Below are 22,425 nucleotides of genomic sequence, written 5' to 3' on the forward strand. Positions count from 1 at the left end.
ATAGAAACGGATAGAATACTACCAAATTCATTCTACGAAGCCACTGTATCCCTGATAACAAAACCAGGTTAAGACACCACAAGAAAAGAAAATTATAGACCTATATCCCTCATGAATGTAGATGCAAAAGTCCTCAACAAAATTCTAGCCAATAGAATTCAACAACATATCAAAAAAATAATTCACCATGACCAAGTGGGATTCATACCAGCTATGCAGAGATGGTTCAACATTAGAAAAACAATTAATATAATCCACCACATAAATAAGAGAAAAGACAAGAATAACATGATTTTATCAATTGATGCAGAACAGGCATTTGACAAAGTTCAACATTCATTCATGATAAAAACTCTTAGCAAAATAGGAATAGAAGGAAAATTTCTCAACATAATAAAGGGCATTTATACAAAGCCAACAGCCAACATCACCCCAAATGGAGAGAGCCTGAAAACATTCCCACTGAGATCGGGAACCAGACAAGGATGCCCTTTATCACCACTCTTATTCAACGTTGTGCTGGAGGTCCTAGCCAGAGCAATTCGGCTAGATAAAGAAATAAAAGGCATCTGGATTGGCAAGGAAGAAGTAATATTACCTCTATTTGTAGATGACATGATGTTATACACAGAAAACCCTAAGGAATCCTCAAGAAAACTACTGAAAGTAATAGAAGGGTTCAGCAGAGTATCGGGATACAGCATAAACATACAAAAATCAGTTGGATTCCTCTACACCAACAAAAAGAACTTCGAAGAGGAAATCACCAAATCAATGTCATTTACAGTAGCCCCCAAGAAGATAGAATACTTAGGAATAAATCTTACCAGAGATGTAAAAGACTTATACAAAGGAAACTACAGTACACTTCTGCAAGAAACCAAAAGAGACTTACATAAGTGGAAAAACATATCTTGCTCATGGATAAGAAGACTTAACATTATAAAAATGCCTATTCTACCAAAAGCGATCTATACATTTAATGCAATTCCAATCCAAATCCCAATGACATTCTTTAACGAGATGGAGAAACAAATCACTAACTTCATATGGAAGGGAAAGAAGCCCCGGATAAGTAAAGCATTATTGAAAAAGAAGGACAAAGTAGGAGGCCTTACTTTACCTGATTTTAGAAACTATCATACAGCCACAGTAGTTAAACCAACCTGGTACTGGTACAACAACAGAAACATGGACCAATGGAACAGAATTGAGAATTCAGACATAAATCCATCCACATGTGACCAGCTGATAGTTGACAAAGGCCCCAAAACAGTTAAATGGGGAAAAGACAGTCTTTTTAACAAATGGTGCTGGCATAACTGGATATCCATCTGCAAAAAAATGAAACAAGACCCATACCTCACTCCATGCACAAAAACTAACTCAAAATGGATTAAAGACCTAAATATAAAATCTAAAATGATAAAGATCATGGAAGAAAAAATAGGGACAACGTTAGGAGCCCTAATACATGGCATGAACAGTATAGAAAACATTATAAAGAATGCAGAAGAAAAACTAGATAACTGGGAGCTCCTAAAAATCAAACACTTATGCTCATCCAAAGACTTCACCAAAAGAGTAAAAAGACTACCTACAGACTGGGAAAAAGTTTTTAGCTATGACATTTCTGATCAGTGCCTGATCTCTAAAATCTACATAATACTGCAAAAACTCAACTGCAAAAAGACAAATAACCCAATTAAAAAATGGGCAAAAGATATGAATAGACACTTCACTAAAGAAGCCATTCAGGTAGCTAACAGATATATGAGGAAATGTTCACAATCATTAGCCATTAGAGAAATGCAGATCAAACTACAATGAGATTTCATCTCACTCCAACAAGGCTGGCATTAATCTAAAAAACACAAAATAATAAACTTTGGAGAGGCTGTGGAGAGATTGGAACACTTATACACTGCTGGTGGGAATGTAAAATGGTACAACCACTTTGGAAATCGATTTGGCACTTCCTTAAAAAGCTAGAAATAGAACTACCATATGATCCAGCAATCCCACTCCTTGGAGTATATTCTAGAGAAATAAGAGCCTTTATATGAACAGATATATGCACACCCATGTTTATTGCAGCACTGCTTACAACAGCAAAAAGCTGGAAGCAACCAAGGTGCCCATCAAAGGATGAATGGATAAATGAAGTATGGTATATTCACACAATGGAATACTATGCATCGATAAAGAACAGTGAGGAATCTGTGAAACATTTCATAACATGGAGGAACCTGGAAGGCATTATGCTGAGTGAAATTGGTCAGTTGCAAAAGGACAAATATTGTATAAGACCACTATTATAAGAACTTGAGAAATAGTTTAAACTGAGAAGAAAACATTCTTTTGTGGTTACGAGAGTAGGGGGGGAGGGAGGAAGGGTGGAAGAGGGGTATTCACTAATTAGATAGTAGATAAGAACTACTTTAGCAGGGGCAGGGGTCTGGGGACCATGGTTTCAGGGACATTTAAGTCAATTGGCATAATAAAATCTATTAACAAAACGTTCTGCGTCCCATTTTGAAGAGTGGCATCTGGGGTCTTAAATGCTAGCAAGCAGCCATCTAAGATGCATCAGTTGATCTCATCCCACCTGAATCAAAGGAGAATGAAGAACACCAAGGACATAACGTGATTACGAGCCCAAGAGACAAAAAGGGCCACATGAACCAGTGACTACATCATCATGAGACCAGATGGTGCCCGGCTACAACAGATGACTGCCCTGACAGGCAACACAACAGAGAAACCCCTTAGGGAGCAGGAGAGCAGTGGGATACAGACCCCAAATTCTCATAAGACCAGACTTAATGGTCTGACTGAGACTGGAAGGACCCTGGTGGTCATGGCCCCCAGACCTTCTGTTGCCCCAGGACAGGAACCATTCCCGAAGCCAACTCTTCAGACGTGGATTGGACTGGACAATGGGTTCGAGAGGGATGCTGGTGAGGAGTGAGCTTCTTGGGTCAGGTAGACACTTGAGACTATGTTGGCATCTCCTGCCTGGAGGGGAGATGAGAGGGTGGAGGGGGTTAGAAGCTGGTGAAAAGGACACAAAAAGAGAGAGTGGAGGGAGAGAGCAGGCTGTCTTATTAGGGGGAGAATAACTGGGATTGTGTAGCAAGGTGTATATGGGTTTTTGTGTGAGAGACTGACTTGATTTGTAAACTTTCACTTAAAGCACAATAAAAATTATTTAAAAAAAAATGAGCATGTCAATTGACTGTCAAGCCAGGTGTTGAGCAGGTCATCCTTTTGGGCATTAAAATTATGCAGGGTTGTGAAAAAGAATATTGAGGTACAGATGAAAACATAAGCCAGGTGTCAGAAGCTTTGATGGTTGTGAGAGAGTAACCAGGAGGTCACAAATAATTGAGAATTAACCATAGTTACTATGGTTCTTTAAGAATGTTTTCTGTGGGAAATTGCATCTTTAAAGGTAAATGTTAATGTCGATGGCCGTTGCAACTGGATTTGACTGTAAAATTTATTAGCTTTATATAGCCCTATAATTTTGTAATTTAAGTAATTCTTAAATGTATTCAAAATTTTAAGAAGGATTTATTCGGAGGAGAATAAATAAGTACAATCGAGACACAAAGTCTAGGAAGCTTGTGATGCCAAACTACAAAGCTAGAATTTATTCTGCAGGAGCTGAAGAGTCAGCAAAGCCACCATTGTTTTGTGTAATGTTGTGGCAAGGTGATAGCTATGTTTTAGGAGGAGTCTTTCGGAAGTGGTGTGTTGGCTAGAATGGACAAAGGGGAAGACTAAAGGAGAACAATTAGGAGTCTACTGTAGTGGTCTAGGTGAGGGTTGAGCATGCCCTAAAGGAGACCAATGGCAGTGGGAAAGAAAGGAAAGGAAAGAACAGCAAAATAGATTTCAGAGTAACAATGTCTTCAGAACTCTGTTACCAGGAGGATGTAGGGGGAGCAGTCAAATAAGGCTGTGGAAAAAGTCCATTTTAGGGAAGAATGCTGCATTTTTGGTGCCGGAACATAGCAAGGGGAAGTATATAAATGATTACAAGTGTGAGTGCTAAACTCAGGGAAGAGGTGGGCTAAGAGAACCCTGTGGTTAATGCCCTAACCCCAATGCCATCCCAGCCTCCATCTTCCCTTCTGCAGTCCCTAGAGATTCATCCTGCTCTCTTCCCCCTTCACTTTCTCTCACTTGTTTCGTTAAGTTCTTCCTGCTTGCTGTTTATTTCTCAGGACACCTTCCCCTCAGATCCTCATTTTGTAAATCCTCCCCTCAAATACTCTATTGTTTCTTGGCATCCCCTTGCCCAACTCCTTCTTGCTTAGATTCATTCGCCTGTGTCTTCAAACCCATAGTGGACACGCCATGCTCTATTGTGGTTGTCTGTTGCTTATCAATTTCCTCTTCCAGACTTTGGGCTTTTTTTTTTTTTTTTAATTGAACTTTAGATGAAGGTTTATAGAACATACTAGTTTCTCAACAAACAGTTAGTACACACATTGCTGTATGACACTGGTTAACAACCCCATGACACATCAATACTCTCCCTTCTCAGCCCTGAGTTCCCTATTGCCAGCTTTCCTGTTCCCTCCTACCTTCCAGTTCTTGGCTCAGGGCTACTGTGCCCCTTTAGTCTTGTTTTGTTCCATGGGCCTATTCAATCTTTGACTGAAGGGTGAACCTTAGGAGTGACCTCATTACTGAGCTGAAAGGGTGTGCAGGGGCCATACTCTCAGGGTTTCTCCAGCCTGCGTCAGGCCAGTAAGCCTGGTCTACTTTTTTTTTTTTTTAAGTTTGAATTTTGTTCTACATTTTTCTCCAGCTCTATCCAGGACCCTCTATTGTGATGCCTGCCAGAACAGCCAGTGGTGGTAGCTGGGCACCACCTAGATTTACTAGACTCAGTCTGGTGGAGGTCATGATAGATGTCGTCCATTAGTCCTTTGGACTAATGATTCCCTTGTATCTTTAGTTTTCTTCATCTTTCCTTGCTCCCAAAGGGGTGAGACCAGTGGAATATCCTAGATGACCATTAACAGGCTTTTAAGACCCCAGACACTAATCACCAAAGTATGATGTAGAACATATTCTTTATAAATTGTGTTATGTGAATTGAGCTAGCTATTCCCTGAGATCATGGTCCCCATAGACCTCAGCCCAGCAATTCGGTCCTTCAGGGAGCTTGGTATGGAGCAACCATGACCTTGCCTTGTACGGTTTGTGCTGGCTTCCCCAATAAATTGTGTACTATCTTACCCTTCACCAAAGTTTCCACTTATCTCTTAATAGCTTTTCCATCCCCACCCCTCCCCTCCCTAGTAACCATCAAAGATTGTGTCTTTTTGTATGTAAATGTTTTAATGAGTTTTTACAGTAGGGGTCTCATACAATATTTGTCCTTTTGTGATTGACTTATTTCACTCAGCATAATGTCCTCCAGATTCATCCACGTTATGAGATGTTTCACAGATTAATCATTGTTCTTTACCGTTGCATAATACTCCATTGTGTGTATATACCACAGTTTGTTTATCCATTCATCTGTTGAAGGGCTTCTAGGTTATTTCCATCTTTTTGCTATTGTGAACAGTGTTGCAACTAACATGGGTGTGCATGTGTCTATTCGTGTGACAGCTCGTATTTCTCTAGAATACATTCCTAAGAGTGCGATTGCTGGATCATATGGTATTTCTATTTTTAGCTTTCTAAGGAAGCGTCATATCGTTTTCCAAAATGAAGACTTTGGGCTTTCAGAGGACAGGGGCTCATTAGAAGTGTCTGTATTTCTACTCTTTCCTGGTTCAATAATAATTTGTTTAAGTAATTAACTGATATATTAATTAACAGATTTTTTTTCCAATTTTAAGAGTTTTACATTTTGCAGCATGCATTCAAAGAAAATAAATGGGATTAAACAATGAAAACAAATCAACATTTGAAGCAATCATAGATGAATTTATAAAACCTCAAGAATTCTTGTATATTTTTCATGCCACAGTGATTCTCTCTGGTCTATAAATAAAGACAAATGAAGCTTACCCTGGCTTTGTTTTGTCCCCTTTCATAATGCTCCCTCTATCAAAGCCTGTAGAAATCTAATCAGAAACCAACATTTGTTCTTGGTAATGGGACAAACACCTCCTCCTTTTGTTTCTGTTCTGTCAGCATTCTTTGTCTGAAAGTCTACTGAGATCTGCACCAACAGTGTGAGCTACTGGACTGTGTTTGCCCTCTGGTACAACTGGGTCTTTTAAATCTCAGATCTCTCAATTTCAGCAATACTTCATTCCTTTTGGGGTCCCTCAGCAGTGCAAATTGTTAATGCCCTTGGCTGCTAACTGGAAGGTTGGGGTTCTAATATTCCCACAGGTGCCTCAGAAAGACTGGCCTTCTACTTCTGGGAGATCAGCCATGGAAAGATAATGCAGCACAGTTATACCGTGGCACATACGATGTCGCCATGAATTGGAAACAGCTTGATGGCAACTGGTTCTCTCTTTTTGCACCTATGCAGAGGAAGTCACTGGAGCCTCCCTGACTGGGAGACATCTTTATAGACATGCTAGTAGATGATGCTGGAGTTGGCCGAAATGGAGACTATAGAGAAAGAAGAGGGCTGAGTTTAGGATATTGGGGATGACATATATTTAACGGACACTTCTAGAAAAATAAGCCTGGGAATAATTGGTCAAACAGTTAGAAGGAGACATTAAAGAAGTTAGTGTTGAAAAATCTAGGAGGAGAATTCAGCACATCCATACAGACAGAAATTAGATTAGTATTTGCTAAGGGCTAGGGAGAGGTAGAAATGGGGAGTGAATGTTAATGAGAAAGGGGTTTCTTTTTAGGATAATGAAAATATTCTGGACTGAGGGGTGATGGTTGCACAACTTTGTGAAGATACTAAAAACCACTGACTTCTATACTTTAAAATATCTTAAAAAATAAATAAAAGAAAGAAAGAAAAATTCACGAGGTGAAAAGATATTGAAACTTGAAAAATTCGTCGAGCACATCTAATACCAGGAAGGGTGAATACAAATTGAAAGGCTATGGAATTTGGTGATTAGAAACCCACTGATGAGCTTCAAAAGAGTAGTTCCAATAGAATAGTCACTCCCATTTCTTCTTTCAGCCCCATAAATATATAATTTATAGGTTATTCCTTCACATATTTTTATCTTTTTTGGCAGAATATCTGATAATTCTACAGGTTCTGGAATGTGCTAGATTTGTATAAGCTAAAACGATATTTTAAGTGTGTTTTAGTAACTCCGAGTATGTGTGCTCATGCTTGCTGGGACATAGCATATGTCTGTCATTCTTGCTGCATTTCTAAAAGTAAACCCATACTACAAAATCAGGCCAAGCCATTTTGACTTAATTCCAAACATCATTTTTTTAATTCATTTTTATTGTGTTTTAAGTGAAAGCTTACAAATCAAGTCAGCATCTCATACAAAAATTTATATACACCTTGCTATATACTCCTAATTTCTCTCCCCCTAATGAGACAGCAGAAACCCTGGTGGCGTAATGGTTAAGTGCTACAGCTGCTAACCAAGAGGATGGCAGTTCAAATCTGCCAGGTGCTTCTTGGAAACTCTATGGGGAAGTTCTACTCTGTCCTATATGGTCACTATGAGTTGGAATCAACTCAACGGCAGTGGGTTTGTTTTGTTTTGTTTTGTTTTTAATGAGACAGCACAATCCTTCCCTCCACTCTCTCTCCTCATGCCCATTTGGCCAGCTTCTGGCTCCCTCTGCCCTCTCATCTCCCCTCCAGATAGGTGATGCCAACATAGTCTCATGTGTCTACTTGATCCAAGAAGCTCACTCTTCACCAGTGTCATTTTCCATCCCATAGTCCAGTCCAATTCCTGTCTGAAGAGTTGGCTTTAGGTATGGTTCCTGTCTTGGGCTAAAAGAAGGTCCAGGGACCATGACCTCTGGGGTCCTTTCAGTATCAGTCTAACCATTAAGTCTGGCCTTTTTATGAGAATTTAGGGTCTGCATCCCACTGTTCTCTTGCTCCCTCAGGGCTTCTCTGTTGTGTTCCCTTTCAAGGCAGTCATCAGTTGTGGCCGAGCACCATCTAGTTCTTCTGGTCCAGGCTGATATAGCCTCTGGTTTATACGGTCCTTCCTGTGTCTTGGGCTCATAATTACCTTGTGCCTTTGGTGTTCTTCATTCTTCCTTGCTCCAGCTGGGTTGAGATCAGTTGATACATCTTAGATGGCTGCTTGCTAGCGTTTAAGACCCCAGGTGCCACTCTCCAATGTGGGATGCAGAATGTTTTGTTAATAGATTTTCTTATGCCAATTGACTTAGATGTCCCCTGAAACCATGGTCCCCAAGCCCCTACCCCTGCTGCACTGGCCTTCAAAGCATTCAGTTTATTCAGGAAACTGCTTTTGGTTTAGTCCAGTTGTGCTGACCTTGCCGGTATAGTGTGTTGTCTTTCCCTTCACCTAAAATAAAACTTACCTATTATCTAATTAGTGAAAACCCCTCTCTTTCCCTCCCTTCTTCCCCCCTCTCATAACCGTCAAAGAATATTTTCTTCTCTGTTTAAACTATTTCTCAAGTTCTATAATAGTGGTCTTATACAAAATTTGTCCTTTTGCAACTGACTAATTTCACTCAGCGTAATATCTTCCAGATTCCTCCATCTTATGAAAAGTTTCATGGATTCATCATTGTTCTTTATCAATGCATAGTATTCCATTGTGTGAATGTACTATAATTCATTTATCCATTCATCCGTTGATGGGCACCTTGGTTGCTTCCATCTTTTTGCTGCTGTAAACAGTGCTGCAATGAACATGGGTGTGCATATATCTGTTCGTGTAAAGGCTCTTAATTATCTAGGATGTATTCCAAGGAGTGGGATTGCTAGATCCTATGGTAGTTCTATTTCTAGTTGTTCAAGGAAGTGCCACATCGATTTCCAAAGTGGTTGTGCCACCAAATATCATTTTTGATGGCTAAAATTAGAACAGACATTACCTCCTTTGAATTCTGATAACATTCAGTGGTATGACTATTTGGCAAGTAACTTTCCCTGTCATGTGACAGGTCATTTATGGAGTATTGCTGACCTTGTGACCTTGAGCCAAGTGTTTGCTTTCTCTGAGCTGTATTTCCTTGATTTGCAAACTGAGGGTAATAACTTAGTACCTCTTATAAGAAAATTATATGGAAGTGCTTTGTAAGCTTTGTAGTATATAGCTTTGTAGTACATATATATACTTGTATATTTAGTTGATAATGTTGAGTTGAAGAGACAATTAAGTCCTTTGTTGTTTTTACCTGTAGACTAGTGTGGGGCCAGTCATCTCAATCCTTGTGTACAGGATCACAGGTTTCACATCTGTGTGAATCCAGTGAGGCCTGCCTTACTCAATTCTTATTGGTTGGACTGAATACTGTGTAAATGACAAGACTCCAGTATTATGGCATGATTGATCTCTCTATCACCTTTGTCTTTTTTGTTGTTGTTCATTTACTTTATTCTGTTCTTCACTTAGGCTTCCCAAATGAGCCTGCTGCAGTCATTGCCCTCGGCACTATCAAGGAATGGCTGGCCAAGAATCACCACGAGGTAGGGAGAACAACACAATCAGGTCATAGAGAACATTCAAGATGGTGCAATTTGATCCTCAATTTCAAAAAGCAGATCAATTACATGATTATCAAATAGACCTCGTCATTGAGCCGAAGCTTGTAGACTTGACCCTACTTCATTTCTTATCACATGGTTGATGACATACTTTCCTGTAATTAGTTGACTGCCAGGATTTTATTGATCAGTCAGTTTTGCCTGTGAAGATGGGTGAAGTAATCAAATTCATCTGTACTTCTCTAGGTACTGTGGGTTGTATAGGAAGTGAAAACAGGGTAGATTTCATTAAGATTAATAATAAGGTATCATCCTGTGCTGTTTTCCTTCAAGAGTTAAGTTCTCTTTGGTTCCTGTTATATGTTTATAATGTTTTGGTATCTATTTGGTATCTATACAGAACCTTCCTGAAGTGCTAAATAGACAAAATTTCCTAAAGTGGCTTACGAGTGTGAGATTGGAGTAGGCTTGCATTATTGATAGCTAAGTCGTCATGACCAAGATTTTTTATGAAACTAAATGCTTCCCTCAGAGTATCCATAATGCTTTCTATTCTGCTTATTTAGCAAGATCTTTGGGATACGTTTAGTGATGCACTGAAGAATTACTCAAATAAAAAAAAGTGAGACAATAACTAGAGACACCAGCCTTCGATTTCAGAGGTTTGGCAATTTAGATGTTAAACAGCAAATAGGTTTCATACAATGCACAATCCTGTGCATTTTCCTTCTGAGTTTGTTTTTCTCCTCAGATATTCACATGAGTGCTATAAGAATTATGTTCCATTTTCTGGTAGACCATGAGTTTAACTTTCTCCTTAGGCAGGAAATGGATTATTGTGGAATGTTTGGAAATGGAAGTAGATGTTGGAGTCTCCTAATGAGAGATATTTCCTGATGCCTTTGTGTGTTTAAAGAAATATCAGCATTGTTTTTGTAAATTAGTTTCAACATTTCTAAAACAGTTAAGAACAGTGTTAATCTCAAGTAGACATAAAGATCACATAGTCAAACATCCATTTTGGTGCTCGCTCTTTCTTTCTCTCTTCCTTTGAAAGGTATAAAAATAAGGACTTTGATTTATGAGATATCTTGAATCACATCTAAGTAGCAGAATTAAAAAAAAAAAAAACTAAACTAAAATAGCCACTTTTCAAAAGTCTCTAACATGTATTACTTTATCTTCACAACAACCTTATACAGTACTTAGGAGACATATTATTATTCTCATTCTCACCCAGCATTGCAAGGCTAAGTGACATACTTAAGACTGCAGTCACAGAGCTAAGCATCTCATGGCCACTCCTTTTTGTAATGCCAGTGAGACCAAGTGAGAAGCTCAATCCTTGTGAAAGCTGGTTACCTTCAATATGTCTCTTGGCCATAGTAAATTCTTCTCTCCTGGACCATCTACTTTGCAAAGGTATAGAATGTTCTATGAGTGGAAGCTGATTGCTAAGCAAGTTGATAACTACAAAGCCATCATTTCCACTAGAATAATAATCAAAGAATATGCCTTACTAATGGGAGTTTAGATGTGTCATCTTGGCATGTGAGGGAAATTCACATAAACACATAACATCAAGGTGATGATAATGAAGACTAAAGGTGTCGGCTGCATGTACAGCTCAGCGATGATTCCTACTGATGGATTCTCTCTAGTTAAACTGTTCAGAAGGTTATTTTTCATTGAAATGCCTTAGCCTAGTGTTTCCTACCTAGTGATTTTTGCTCCAGTTTCCTCACTTGCCTACACTGTCTTTAAGTTAATATCTTTTTCTTGCTTATTCCTTGTGTCTGTTGTAGCAGTTTTGATAATGGGTTGAGAAATACAACTTAGTTATTGCCATTGTAAATGTCAACATATCTGGTGCTGAATTTCTTTTAAAAGACTTCTTATTTAAATATGCACTTGGTTAATTTAAACAAGCTAATTTGAACAAGTCAGGTTTTACCTAATGCATAAATCATAAGAGCTATACAAATTGGTTACCTAGCAATACTTTGATTTTGTGGTTTGCTCTGCTTAAAAAATAGTTAAGGACTTATGAAAAAAGGAGTATTGCTTCTCATTCAGGTTTCTTTTCATTGCAACATTGTTTTGATATCTTGATTGTTTAAGGTATTTATTCATTAATTCGCTGACTTAATAAATATTTATTGAATGCCACTAAGTGGCAGAGAGTTGTCTAGATACTAGGGAAAGAATGATGAAAAACAAAATCCTTGCCTTATGATGTTCATAGTCTAGGAAGAGAGAGAAACATAAATTAACCAAATAAAAAAAAAACCAAATAAGGGGTAGAAAAATAAGGTAGTTCAAAGAGTGCTTTACAAAATAAATAAGAGTAATTGGATAGTGAGTTATTGGGGATGCAATTTTAGATAAGGTAGAGATCGCTCTGAGGATGTATTCTTAGAAAAGAGACTTACAGAATGGGAGAGAGCAAGCGAAGCAACAAAGAGATCTTGAAGGAGAACATTCCACAAAAAGAAACAGCAAAGGAAAAACCCTTAGAAAAGAATGAACGTACTGCTTCCAAGCAATGTTAAGCTAGCCAGTGTGGTTGGAGCAGAGAGAAGAAAGAATGACTGGAGACAGATTTGGAGAAATAGGCAGGGTTCAGATCATAGGACATTATGGTTCATGGCAAGACTTTGAATTATATTCTAAGTTTAATGGGAATTTGTTGGGGGTTTTGGGCAAAAGAGGGACACAAAGTGGTTCACCTGTTATGTGACAGTCTGGCTGCTCTTTGGAAAATAGTATTCAGAGGTATCAGAATAGAAAAGCGAGGATGGATTAAAAAACCCTGCAGTAAATGGAGACATTAGATGAGGGTGCTTTGGAATAGAGTGATGATGGAAAGGAGGTAAGAGATTGTCAGGTATGGAATTTATGTTGACAGTAGAACCAACAGCACTTGGTGGTTGCTTCGGTTAGGCTAGGCTAGCTTATGTTGCAGTTTTGAATGACCTCCAAACTTCTGTGGCAGCCAAGTTTTATTTATTGCTCACACTACTTGTATATAGTGAGTCAGCAGAGGACTCTAGGTTACTCAGAAACCTATGCTGATAGACGTTCCACCATCTGAAATATCATCTACCACATGACAGGGAATGACACACTCAAGCACTGCCTCTGAAACGCTTCTGCAAAGGAGAGATGCCTGTGTGCCTGGGAACTTTGACATCTAGACAAATCTATCTGATTGGAGTATTGGAACCCAGTGATAAGACTAGGAACAAACATGTTCTTTTATTGTCCATCCACTTGTTTAATTTGCCCACAGCCTGAACTGTGAGGGTGCTGTCACCAGCACATATTTAAGGAGACTTAGTAACCTGAGGGAGGAGGCCCTGGTAAACAGGACAGTTGACTCTGGAGATTGAAGGGGCTTTAGTCGAAGAGATGGAGCAGCACTTTAACAGAAAAATCAAGGAAAATTCTTAAAAAGGTACAGTTGGGCCGCAAAAAGGACTTTCTAGAACTAGAAAAAAATAAACATTGATTTCTGGATTGAATTATTGAAAAACCAGTCAAGTTCTGATACATGCTATAATGTGATGAACCTTGAAAACATTGTGCTGAGTAAAATCAGGCAGATACAAAAGAACAAATACCGTATCATCCCACTTATATGAAACATACAGAACAGGTAAATGCATAGAGACAGAAGTAGATTCGGGTTTACCAGGTGCTGGTGGGAGGGAGGAATGACAAGTTACTGCTAAGGGGTACTGAGTTTCTGTTTGGGGTGATAGAAAGTTTTAATGATAATGCTTATGCAACACTGTGAATGTAGTTAATGTCACTGAATTGTATACTCCAAATAAGGTTAAAATGGTGAATTTTATGATATATTTACCACAATAAAACTAAAAAGAAAATTCACTACTCAGAGCCAGATTATTGCCATGAGAAGACCAGATAGATGAATTATCCCACAATACAGGACAAAAATACAAAGAAATGGAAATCGAGAATGAAGACATAAGGGACATGGAGGACAGACCCAGGGATCAAACATGAAAATTATCACTGGCATTCTCAGCTAAGTTAGGTAGTAACATTACTGAGTTCGGAAAACCCAGAGAAAACATGTCAGAGTTGGTTATAAAAAAATTGACAGCATGTAGCATGGTAACCTTTCCATAAGTGCCTCATTTTTCTCAAGTAGTGACTTTATTACAGAGACAAGTGAGCAAAATAAGAAGCTGTTATGGAAATAAGCAGTGGAAATGCAGCTGCCCAACGCCTAACTTGGGGAGGGAGGCTGCTCTGCATTGTGTTAACATCCTCAGTTTCATGCATTCCTTATTTTGCATGCGGTCTAAAAATACCATTCCTTGTGAAATACTGATTTCCCCACTTGGCTCCTCCGAGACACCCCTTTCATATGAGGAAGTTAGACAAAGAAATGGTTTCACAGTGCCTGTCCTATATTCTACCTGAGAGATTAACATGGCTTTTGGCTATTGGTCTCTGGGGCAATGTACATACTTCTAATTTTTTTTTTTCCATAGAAATCAGAAGTAGTGAAGGGTGCCTCTCACCCCTAAAAGCTACAAATAGGCTGATATTGTGAGATATTTCTCAGTTTGTAGAAGTCATGTTTAGTATTTTCAAATACCCCAAAGGTACAAGTAAGCAGCCTGCAGCACACAGCAGTGTTAAGTCTTCCTGGAAGTCATCTAAGTCAGTGGGTAAAAGATTTGGGAGGAAGATTCTGAACTGGAAGATCAGCGGATTTCCAGGAATCTTTTCAACTTAAAAAGAAACCTTGAAGTACCAATCCTGGGCTTAGTTGTAGTTTGAAGCAAACCTGACCACTTGGTAGTGGAGGGCCCCTCACCCCCACCAAATTACACAGCAGCATTAATGGACAGATGCGTAGCATTCTGGGAAACTCTAAAGCTGTGGCCAGGTGCAACCATCCAGAGTGGAGGCCATGTCTCACCTGAGGCTGGGCCTCAGCTGCGTCTCAGCAAACTGTTGGTAATGGTGTTTCTGGAATTTTTTCCCCCAATACCAACCCCACTCAATGGGGGGAGCGCTCAGTGAGATGGGCCTTCGGTTCATCTTTGAGGGCCTTTAGTGAGTGCTGTGGAAATCATGGGCAGGGAGGATTCCAAGAGCTACACTTGGAAAACCCAAATCAGCTTTCTTCTACGTAGGAGGAATGTCAAAGTTTTCTCACATTGCATATAGATTTGGGGCTCTTCCCTAACATACCTTTTTTTGTTTTGTTTTGTTTTTAAACTGTGCTTTTAGCACAGATTGTTGTTCAAAATGTTAAATATCATCTACTTGTCATTTAAATTGTTTATTCTGTGCCTTTGGAAGGAAACAAGACACCTGTGGTATTGCTAGTTGTCACTTTAACCCTTTCATGCCTGGTAGTACACATAGTAACCATGAAATTTTTCAGCCTCTGGAATTTATTGGGAAGCTGCTGGACCACTGACAATATGTGCTACCACACGGCAGGGGCCCTTATGGCTCTTTGAAACCAAGAAAAGGGGTATGTGCTGCAAATTACTGTTTTTACAGGGTATTGTATGAGGTGTCTGAATGTTTGGTAAAATTTTGAAAAATTTTATCTGCTACACATAGGTACCAATAGGCCCTGGTGAGGACTCTGGGGTCTACTTAGTGGTACTTAATATGTACCACTGAATGCCCAGGGTAGGCTTGTGGGAGGGGACAAGAAAAAAAAAAAAAAAACATACTACCTACCAAAAATTCAAACATACTCCGTGATTCAGCATACTTAGAACACACGATATCAACAAAAAATTCAAAGCAAAAAGGAATTGGATCACCAAAGGTTAAGCGGAGCTCCTGCAGAGGCAGCAGCATATATGGTAGCATTGCTCTGCCACGGGTACCTAGCTCTGGGCTTGTTGCTAGCTAAGGACCCAGACCTTACCCAGCATGGTCTAGACATCAAGGTCGGCTGGGGATAGCCTGAGAACAAAACTGGTATTGAGTTCTTCACTGGTGTCCTTTGGAGCTTAAAAAAAAAAAAAGTTGGTTTGAACTATGTGGAAGCAGTTAGCACTATCACCCCACTCCTCCCCCTGCCTTCCAACTTGCAGACACACAATTCACAAAGTGCTGAAAAAGCTGACTAGATTCCTCTATCCCAGAAAATGGAATTGGGAATCCATTGAATAAATGTACATTCAGCCTCTTGAACAGTTTAGAATGCCGCCTTCAGTGCTAACTTGACAAGGTCAGGGACATGGCTACTTGTTCCCTGATTACCAGTCACAAAGGAACCGTTGCACTTTAGCTTCTGGTGCCAGGACTATTTTTTCCCCTTCTTTGCAGAGGACTTTGAACATATGTAGTGTTAAAAATTGTTTGTCGCTTTTATTTCAGAATCACATTACGGATTACCAAAAAGAAAAAAAAATCAGCGTGGGGACTGCCTTATGTCAGTGACATGAAATGCCTTAGGATCTTTGTGTTTCTTAAAAAGAGGGTTTAAATGAAACATGAAATGATGCGTACATTTTTGATGGAAAAATTATATCCTTCCCGCCAAGCTCCAATTCCTGTGGGCAAGTATTTGCAGAAATGCAAAAAGCATAACACACCATCCTTCAACTGTACCCAACACCGGGGTGTGGTGAACGTTCGGAGTCCTAGAAGGAGCCAATGAAGTGCTCAGTGTTCTCGCTAGGGGATGTTTTCTTTTTTTTTTTTTAATGCCCATAAATATCATTTGAGTATCTACGGAGACCTTAGTTTTTGGTGCAATATAAAGATTTAAATATGGGTTTGAAAAAATAAATTCCATCTTTGAAATATTCACATTCTGTGCAAGAATGTGGTTATGGTAATAACAATAATCATCCTATATGCTCTATAAAAATGTATCCTTTGACTAGCCCAAACATGTTCTTCAGGTGGAAACAATGATGATAATCAGCTGTGACATAACTGAAGAAAATTATTCCCAGACTTTGCACATATGCCATGCTGCTTTTTGTTCTTCAAGTGCCCCAACGACTTAGAAACATTTTATGTGTTCTGTCTCTCTCTCTCTCACACACATACACATACACACAGACACACATACTGCCTTCTCACTCCAGGCTGATTTGTGACATTGGTGGTCAGAAGTGGGCTTTATCTGTTTTATCTTTTGAGTCTAAATTCACTCCCTAAGGATGAAAGCCAAGCCCCAAGGAAGCTCCTGGCCTTCTTGATGGGAGTGTTCACGTGCTTGGTGTCACCATAGACTGCCCTACATTAAAGCTTCCCAAGTGGGTAACTCTACATACCCCTCCAGACCCACACTGCGCCAGGATCTACTCACAGCAAGCACACCTGAGGTCTTGGGCCCTGAGATCAAAGCCCCTTGATGCTGCCTCCATGCTCCATAGCACCGTTTTCCATTAGTAAGAACCACAGTGCATGGGGTAATATAATTTTTTTGCTACTGCGTTTGGTGAGCACATTTCAGTTAGCCAGTGTGCCTAGGATGAGGAAGGCTTCAACCAGATACTTTTAGTTATTGAGTTAAGGTTGTCAGAGGGCTATTTCCCCAACTGGTACTCTCTGTGGGCAGCTTTTCAAAGTCTAATTTTTTTTTTTTTCTCCTAAGAGGGAATATCTGACTAATTGAATATGCTCTAGAGACACCAATCTACAGTCTCATGTAGCTTGGGGTAGCTTGTTGACTTCGATGCTTATACATGTCCTCCTCTGCCAGCCCTCCTTAACCAAGCAAGGTGTCCATTATTCTTCCATTACTTTTAGATAAACAGAGAATGTACTGTGGAAGTGTAGAGATACCTTGAAAAGAATACTTGTCTAGAGTTGGACTAATTATGTGTAAATGGGTGTGGGGAATTCATATATACTGTTACTAGGTCTAAAGCTTCTAGAAAGAGTTCTAGGAGATGTAGGGTAGGTATATGCAAGAGCTAAAAATGGAAGAGGAACCAGTATTGATCTGGTTTCTGATGTATCCCGTGACCTGCCCTTGGACCTATAACACATGATATTACATTTTCACAAAACTCTCAGCAAGGCAGGTATTTAATAACTTCTCTTAATACTAAATATGTGGCAATTAAAGCTCAAAGAAAAGGAAATTCTTAAGGCCTACTCTCTGGGCACTCCCAGATTCCAGTATGATCTTACTTCTGTGGCTAGTGGTGATTAGGATTGGACAAGTTACCCAAACTTAACCATTCATGTAGTTCGGCGTGGAACCCAAAATAGGTCAGTTAAGGTCTTTTCCTGGGGTTTCTTTGCAAATGGAGTTGGGAAAGAAACATTAGGACCCGCTTTTGTGATGAAGCTGAGTTATGGGACAAAATCACTGTCAGCTGCTGTATTCCCTGACATCTGGGATGTTCTGCTTTAGGTATGTAACTTGCTGAAGATATCACAGATTATTGTGCACTTGGTAGAGTCATACTAATCCACTGTATTAGCTCAGGTGGAGATTCAAAACTGAAGGAAAATGTGGTATATTTTAGTAAAATGGAATGACCACCCATTCTTAGCTTTATTTTAACAATTACAAGGTAATAATTCTCAGCTAAGAAAATGGCAGGGATGAGAAGCACCTGGAGGTTTTTTTTTTTTTCTTTCACAGCTAAATATTTTAAATAGTCCAATCTTCTCCTTTCAGAGAACACTTTCTATATGGAACCACTACTTTTGTTATGAGTATTCCATATCCTTCAAATGTAGAAGGATATTTGAGAGTTATTTTCCTAAATAGTTAAGAGAATTAAGAGCACTTAAAAAAAAATATTCTTTCAGTACATAACCTTCATACAGGGGACAAGTCAAAAGGTGCATACATATTTACTTACTTACCTATTACCTATTTATTTATTTTCTGATGGCTGTATCTTCCTCCATCTTCACTGCAAAGTGGAGGTAGGAAATATGTAATATTCATGGAAGCCAGCACTGGGTAGAGACCAAGGAGTAGCATGGGAATATGCAGTAGAGATTCTTTACAATTAATATTTGTGTCCGGGTCTTAAAAAGGCAAGGAGAGGTTTGCTAAGATGACATGGCCAGTATGTTCCTAAGGCTGGGATTGGTATGTTTGAAAGAAGGTAGATCCCTTTGCAAGATTTGGTTTAGAGGCCCCATGAGATTATGAGAGCTTACAAGCCTACAACACAGTATAAAATAGACCAAAATGCAACAGTAGCTCAACTTCTCTTCCATGGAGCCAGAATGAGAGTTTTGGCTCCTGGAAGGGAGGTGGGAGGTAAGGTAGAGTACAATTCATATACCCACAATTGGTTATTATTATCCTAAAGAGGAAGCTTCATATAAGAACATTGGATGAATAATCAGAAAGCCTGTGTTCTAATCAGTTTCTTCCAGTCGCCATATAGCTTTGTGCAGTTAACTCTATCTTTCTAAACTTGGTTTCCTCGTCTGTAAGATGGAAGAGACATGTCTCTTCCAGCTGCAGGATTCAGTACATTATTGTTTGTCTCCTGGTTCAGTGCCACTGATGCAGCCAACACCATGTCTTTGCCCATGTAATCAGCACAATCAAACTAATAGAAAGCTTTGCTCTCTCTGATTCTCCAGGCTCCTTGGGTCACCATTTGCACAGGCTGTCTAGATGCCTTGACGATGATCCCAAGCCCCCAAGTGGTGTATATTTAGAGTCAACAATCTTGGCCCATTTAACACAGAAGGAGAGCCGACCATATTGCCTTTCTGTAAATGATCTGGATTATATTGTTGTTTCAAAATAGCCAACATTTGAAGCTCCTTATGAAATTAAATGTGTTGATATTCCAAATGATGTGACTTTCTATAAATAGAAAATAACCCTCTGATAATGTGGTTGGGTTAACGTCAAAAACAGAGGGGAAATAGACCCTGGGAGGTCCTGCTGAAGGACAGTTTAACAGCCATTTTTGAGCTCAAAGCACGCGCCTTCCTTCTTCCTGTACGGGTAGAAAAAACCTTTTGCCTTGCTCTCCACCTTAATTAGGGGTAATCACGTGCTGCCCTGGTTGAAGGGGAAATCAACAGTCCTGCCACTGTCATCTAGCTCAACCAAGGTAATAACAACAAAAAAAGACACCTTATTTTAGTGGAATTAAATTATTCGTCTGCTGATTGGCAATATTTTCAGCCAGGGCCCTGAGTTAGATGGAAGCTATGGCCAGAGCTGAAGCCATGTCATCATTTCTCTAGTCGCATCTGGCCAAAGAGATAGATGACCCTAAAGAACAAGACTTCCTTTGATGATAACAATGCTAACTCACTGTGGTAAGAAACACAAGTAAGTCTGGCAAAGCCATTGCTTCTCTAATCTCCTGACTACTCAACAGGAAACACACTACAGAGATTTTTCAAAAATGTGGGCCTATGGAGATCAACATCAGCTTCATTATGAATAAAAGCTGGGTTGGAAGATTTATCTATAGTAACAGAAGAGCTTGCCAATAGGCCCCCTCTCAATCAGATTGAGACCTACTCATTTTTATTCATTGACCCCTTAGAAGTCCCCTCATATGGGAACCCAGGCGAAGAGAAATTAGCTTTAGTGTCTTAAGTCCACACCAGGGACCCTCAACCTTTTAGTAAGGAGACACTATTCAGTTGCATGAAGCATGGAAAAAAAGGATATTGGAGGATTTACAGTTGCCTAAAGCTTTGGAGTACCTGAGTAGTAGTACAAACGGTTAATGTCGGTGGTTCTAGTTTACCCAGAGATCCCTCAGAAGAAAAGCCTAATGACACGCTTTTTAAAAATCAGCCATCGAAAGAGCCTGTAAAGCAGAATTCTACTCTCACATACATGGAGTCACATGAGTGGAAACTGACTCGACAGCAAGTGATGGTAAAGGTATAATGAATCCAAGTGACTCAAAGCTGGTGGAAATGCAGTGCTCACGGTTGTGATCCCAGGGTTGAGGGCCAGAGCCAGGAAGTGAGAGCTCCAGACCAACCCTGAGCTACGGACTTCAGACGGTTCTGCAGCAGGGTGGAAACGCAGTGCTCACGGTTGTGATCCCAGGGTTGAGGGCCAGAGCCAGGAAGCGAGAGCTCCAGACAAACCCTGAGCTACTGACCTCAGACGGTTCTGCAGCAGGGCAGCAACTGCCCGGCTTCTGTTTGCATTGGGTGTGATGCTAGTCAGTGAAGATTGTTGTTTTTGTTGTTGCTTTGCCATTGCTTCTATGTATAACCGAAAACTTCATCTTTTGCTCAATGAAAGCCTAATAAAGAGCTGCAATCTCTCCTAATGCTGGAGTGAAAAACTGGCTTTTTTTTGGCTTTGTAGAAGATGATGTTTCAGTTTACAACATAAGGGCTTCCTAAAGGATTTTCAGGCATAATCTTGCCTGTGTGGAATTTCCACTTTACGCACTCACCTGAGAGCCTGGACTTGGCATAAAGATAACTCAACTGCATTTACTTTGCGTTTGCAATGTAAATGCTGGCTGTTTCTGACAGGCAGATCTTCCCTTGGTCTGGGCTGCTTTTCTTGCCCTCTTTCACACTTAAGTGCTCCCCTAATGACCCAGAGATCACTCAGCTTCTCAGTGAGATACAGGCCTGGGAATAAAGAGATTCTGGGAAATGCCACGACCATTCTGGACCATGTTTTCCTTACCTGTAAAAGAAGATGAAAATCACCTGGAGAAAATATGAAAAAAGATGCTTGGGTCCTACTTCAAACCTACTGGATCAGAATATCTCGGAGGAACAGTGGCTGATATTTTTTAAATTTCCCCAGTTAGTGCTTAAGAATGACTAGACCAGTTGCTAACAGGATCTTTTCCAGCTAGAACATATTAAGATAGAAGCTCATATGTATTCCCGTCGATGTGGGAAAAGTTATGTGAAGTGGGAACTCTGAGAAAATACCCCCTCTCAATTCACTTATGGTCAGCCTTCTAAAGCAGGGTTAGGAGCCTGGGAGGGGGGTTTATTGCCTGGACATTACTAGAGTGTTCGCCACTGCCTTCCTATCGATAAGCACTTGTTTCTTCAGTCCCACAATCTCCTTTGAATTGGGTTGGCACATAAACCAGTTTAATGATCAAAAGATGAATTACATTGAGCAAGTCTGCTGCAAAGGACCTCTTTAAAGTGTTGAAAAGCAAAGGTGTCACCTTGAAGACTCAGGTGTGCCTGACCCAAGCCATGGTGTTTTCAATCGCATCATATGCTTGTGAAAGCTGGGCAATGAATAAGGAAGACCGAAGAAGAACTGACGCCTTTGAATTGCGGTGTTGGCAAAGAATATTGAATATACCATGGACTGCCAAAAGAATGAACAAATCTGTCTTGGAAGTACAACCAGAATGCTCCTTAGAAGCAAGGATGGCGAGACTGCGTCTTATGTACTTTGGACACGTTGTCAGGAGGGATCCGTCCCTGGAGAAGGACATCATGCTTGGTAAAGCATAGGGTCAGCAGAAAAGAAGACCCTCAACAAGATGGATTGACACAGTGATTGCAACAATGGGCTCAAACATAACAACAATTGTGAGGATGGTGCAGGACTGGACAGTGTTTCATTCTTTGGCATATAGTGCAGCTATGAGTTGCAACCAACTCAACAGCACCTAACAGCGACAACAACACATGTAACATGTAACCTTCACTCACATTAAATAAGCATCAGAGTTACTCACAGCTTTCTGTGGTATCCTGCACGTAGTAGAAGTCTTCAACTCTCTTATAGAAAACATTTTAATATATTTTTAATTCACATTTATAGTCGTTGTCTGCATGTATGCTCAGATGCCTCCAGGCGTGAAATGTATTTAATAAGTCAGTAA

At 39.9% G+C, this 22,425-nt stretch overlaps 1 protein-coding gene across 3 annotated transcripts in view; it reads left to right on the top strand.

Annotated features, from left to right (window-relative positions):
• The window catches only part of MACROD2 (mono-ADP ribosylhydrolase 2), a 2,492,337-nt gene that overhangs the window by 1,722,454 nt on the left and 747,458 nt on the right, over positions 1 to 22,425 (top strand). For all 3 annotated transcript variants that reach the window (XM_049869821.1, XM_049869822.1, XM_049869824.1), the window contains exon 8: positions 9,531 to 9,604. In XM_049869821.1, coding sequence (XP_049725778.1) covers positions 9,531 to 9,604 — 74 coding nt within the window. The remainder of the gene's footprint in view (positions 1 to 9,530; positions 9,605 to 22,425) is intronic.

The sequence above is a fragment of the Elephas maximus genome, chromosome 25 (assembly GCF_024166365.1).
Source record: "Elephas maximus indicus isolate mEleMax1 chromosome 25, mEleMax1 primary haplotype, whole genome shotgun sequence".
NCBI classification, from domain to species: domain Eukaryota; kingdom Metazoa; phylum Chordata; class Mammalia; order Proboscidea; family Elephantidae; genus Elephas; species Elephas maximus.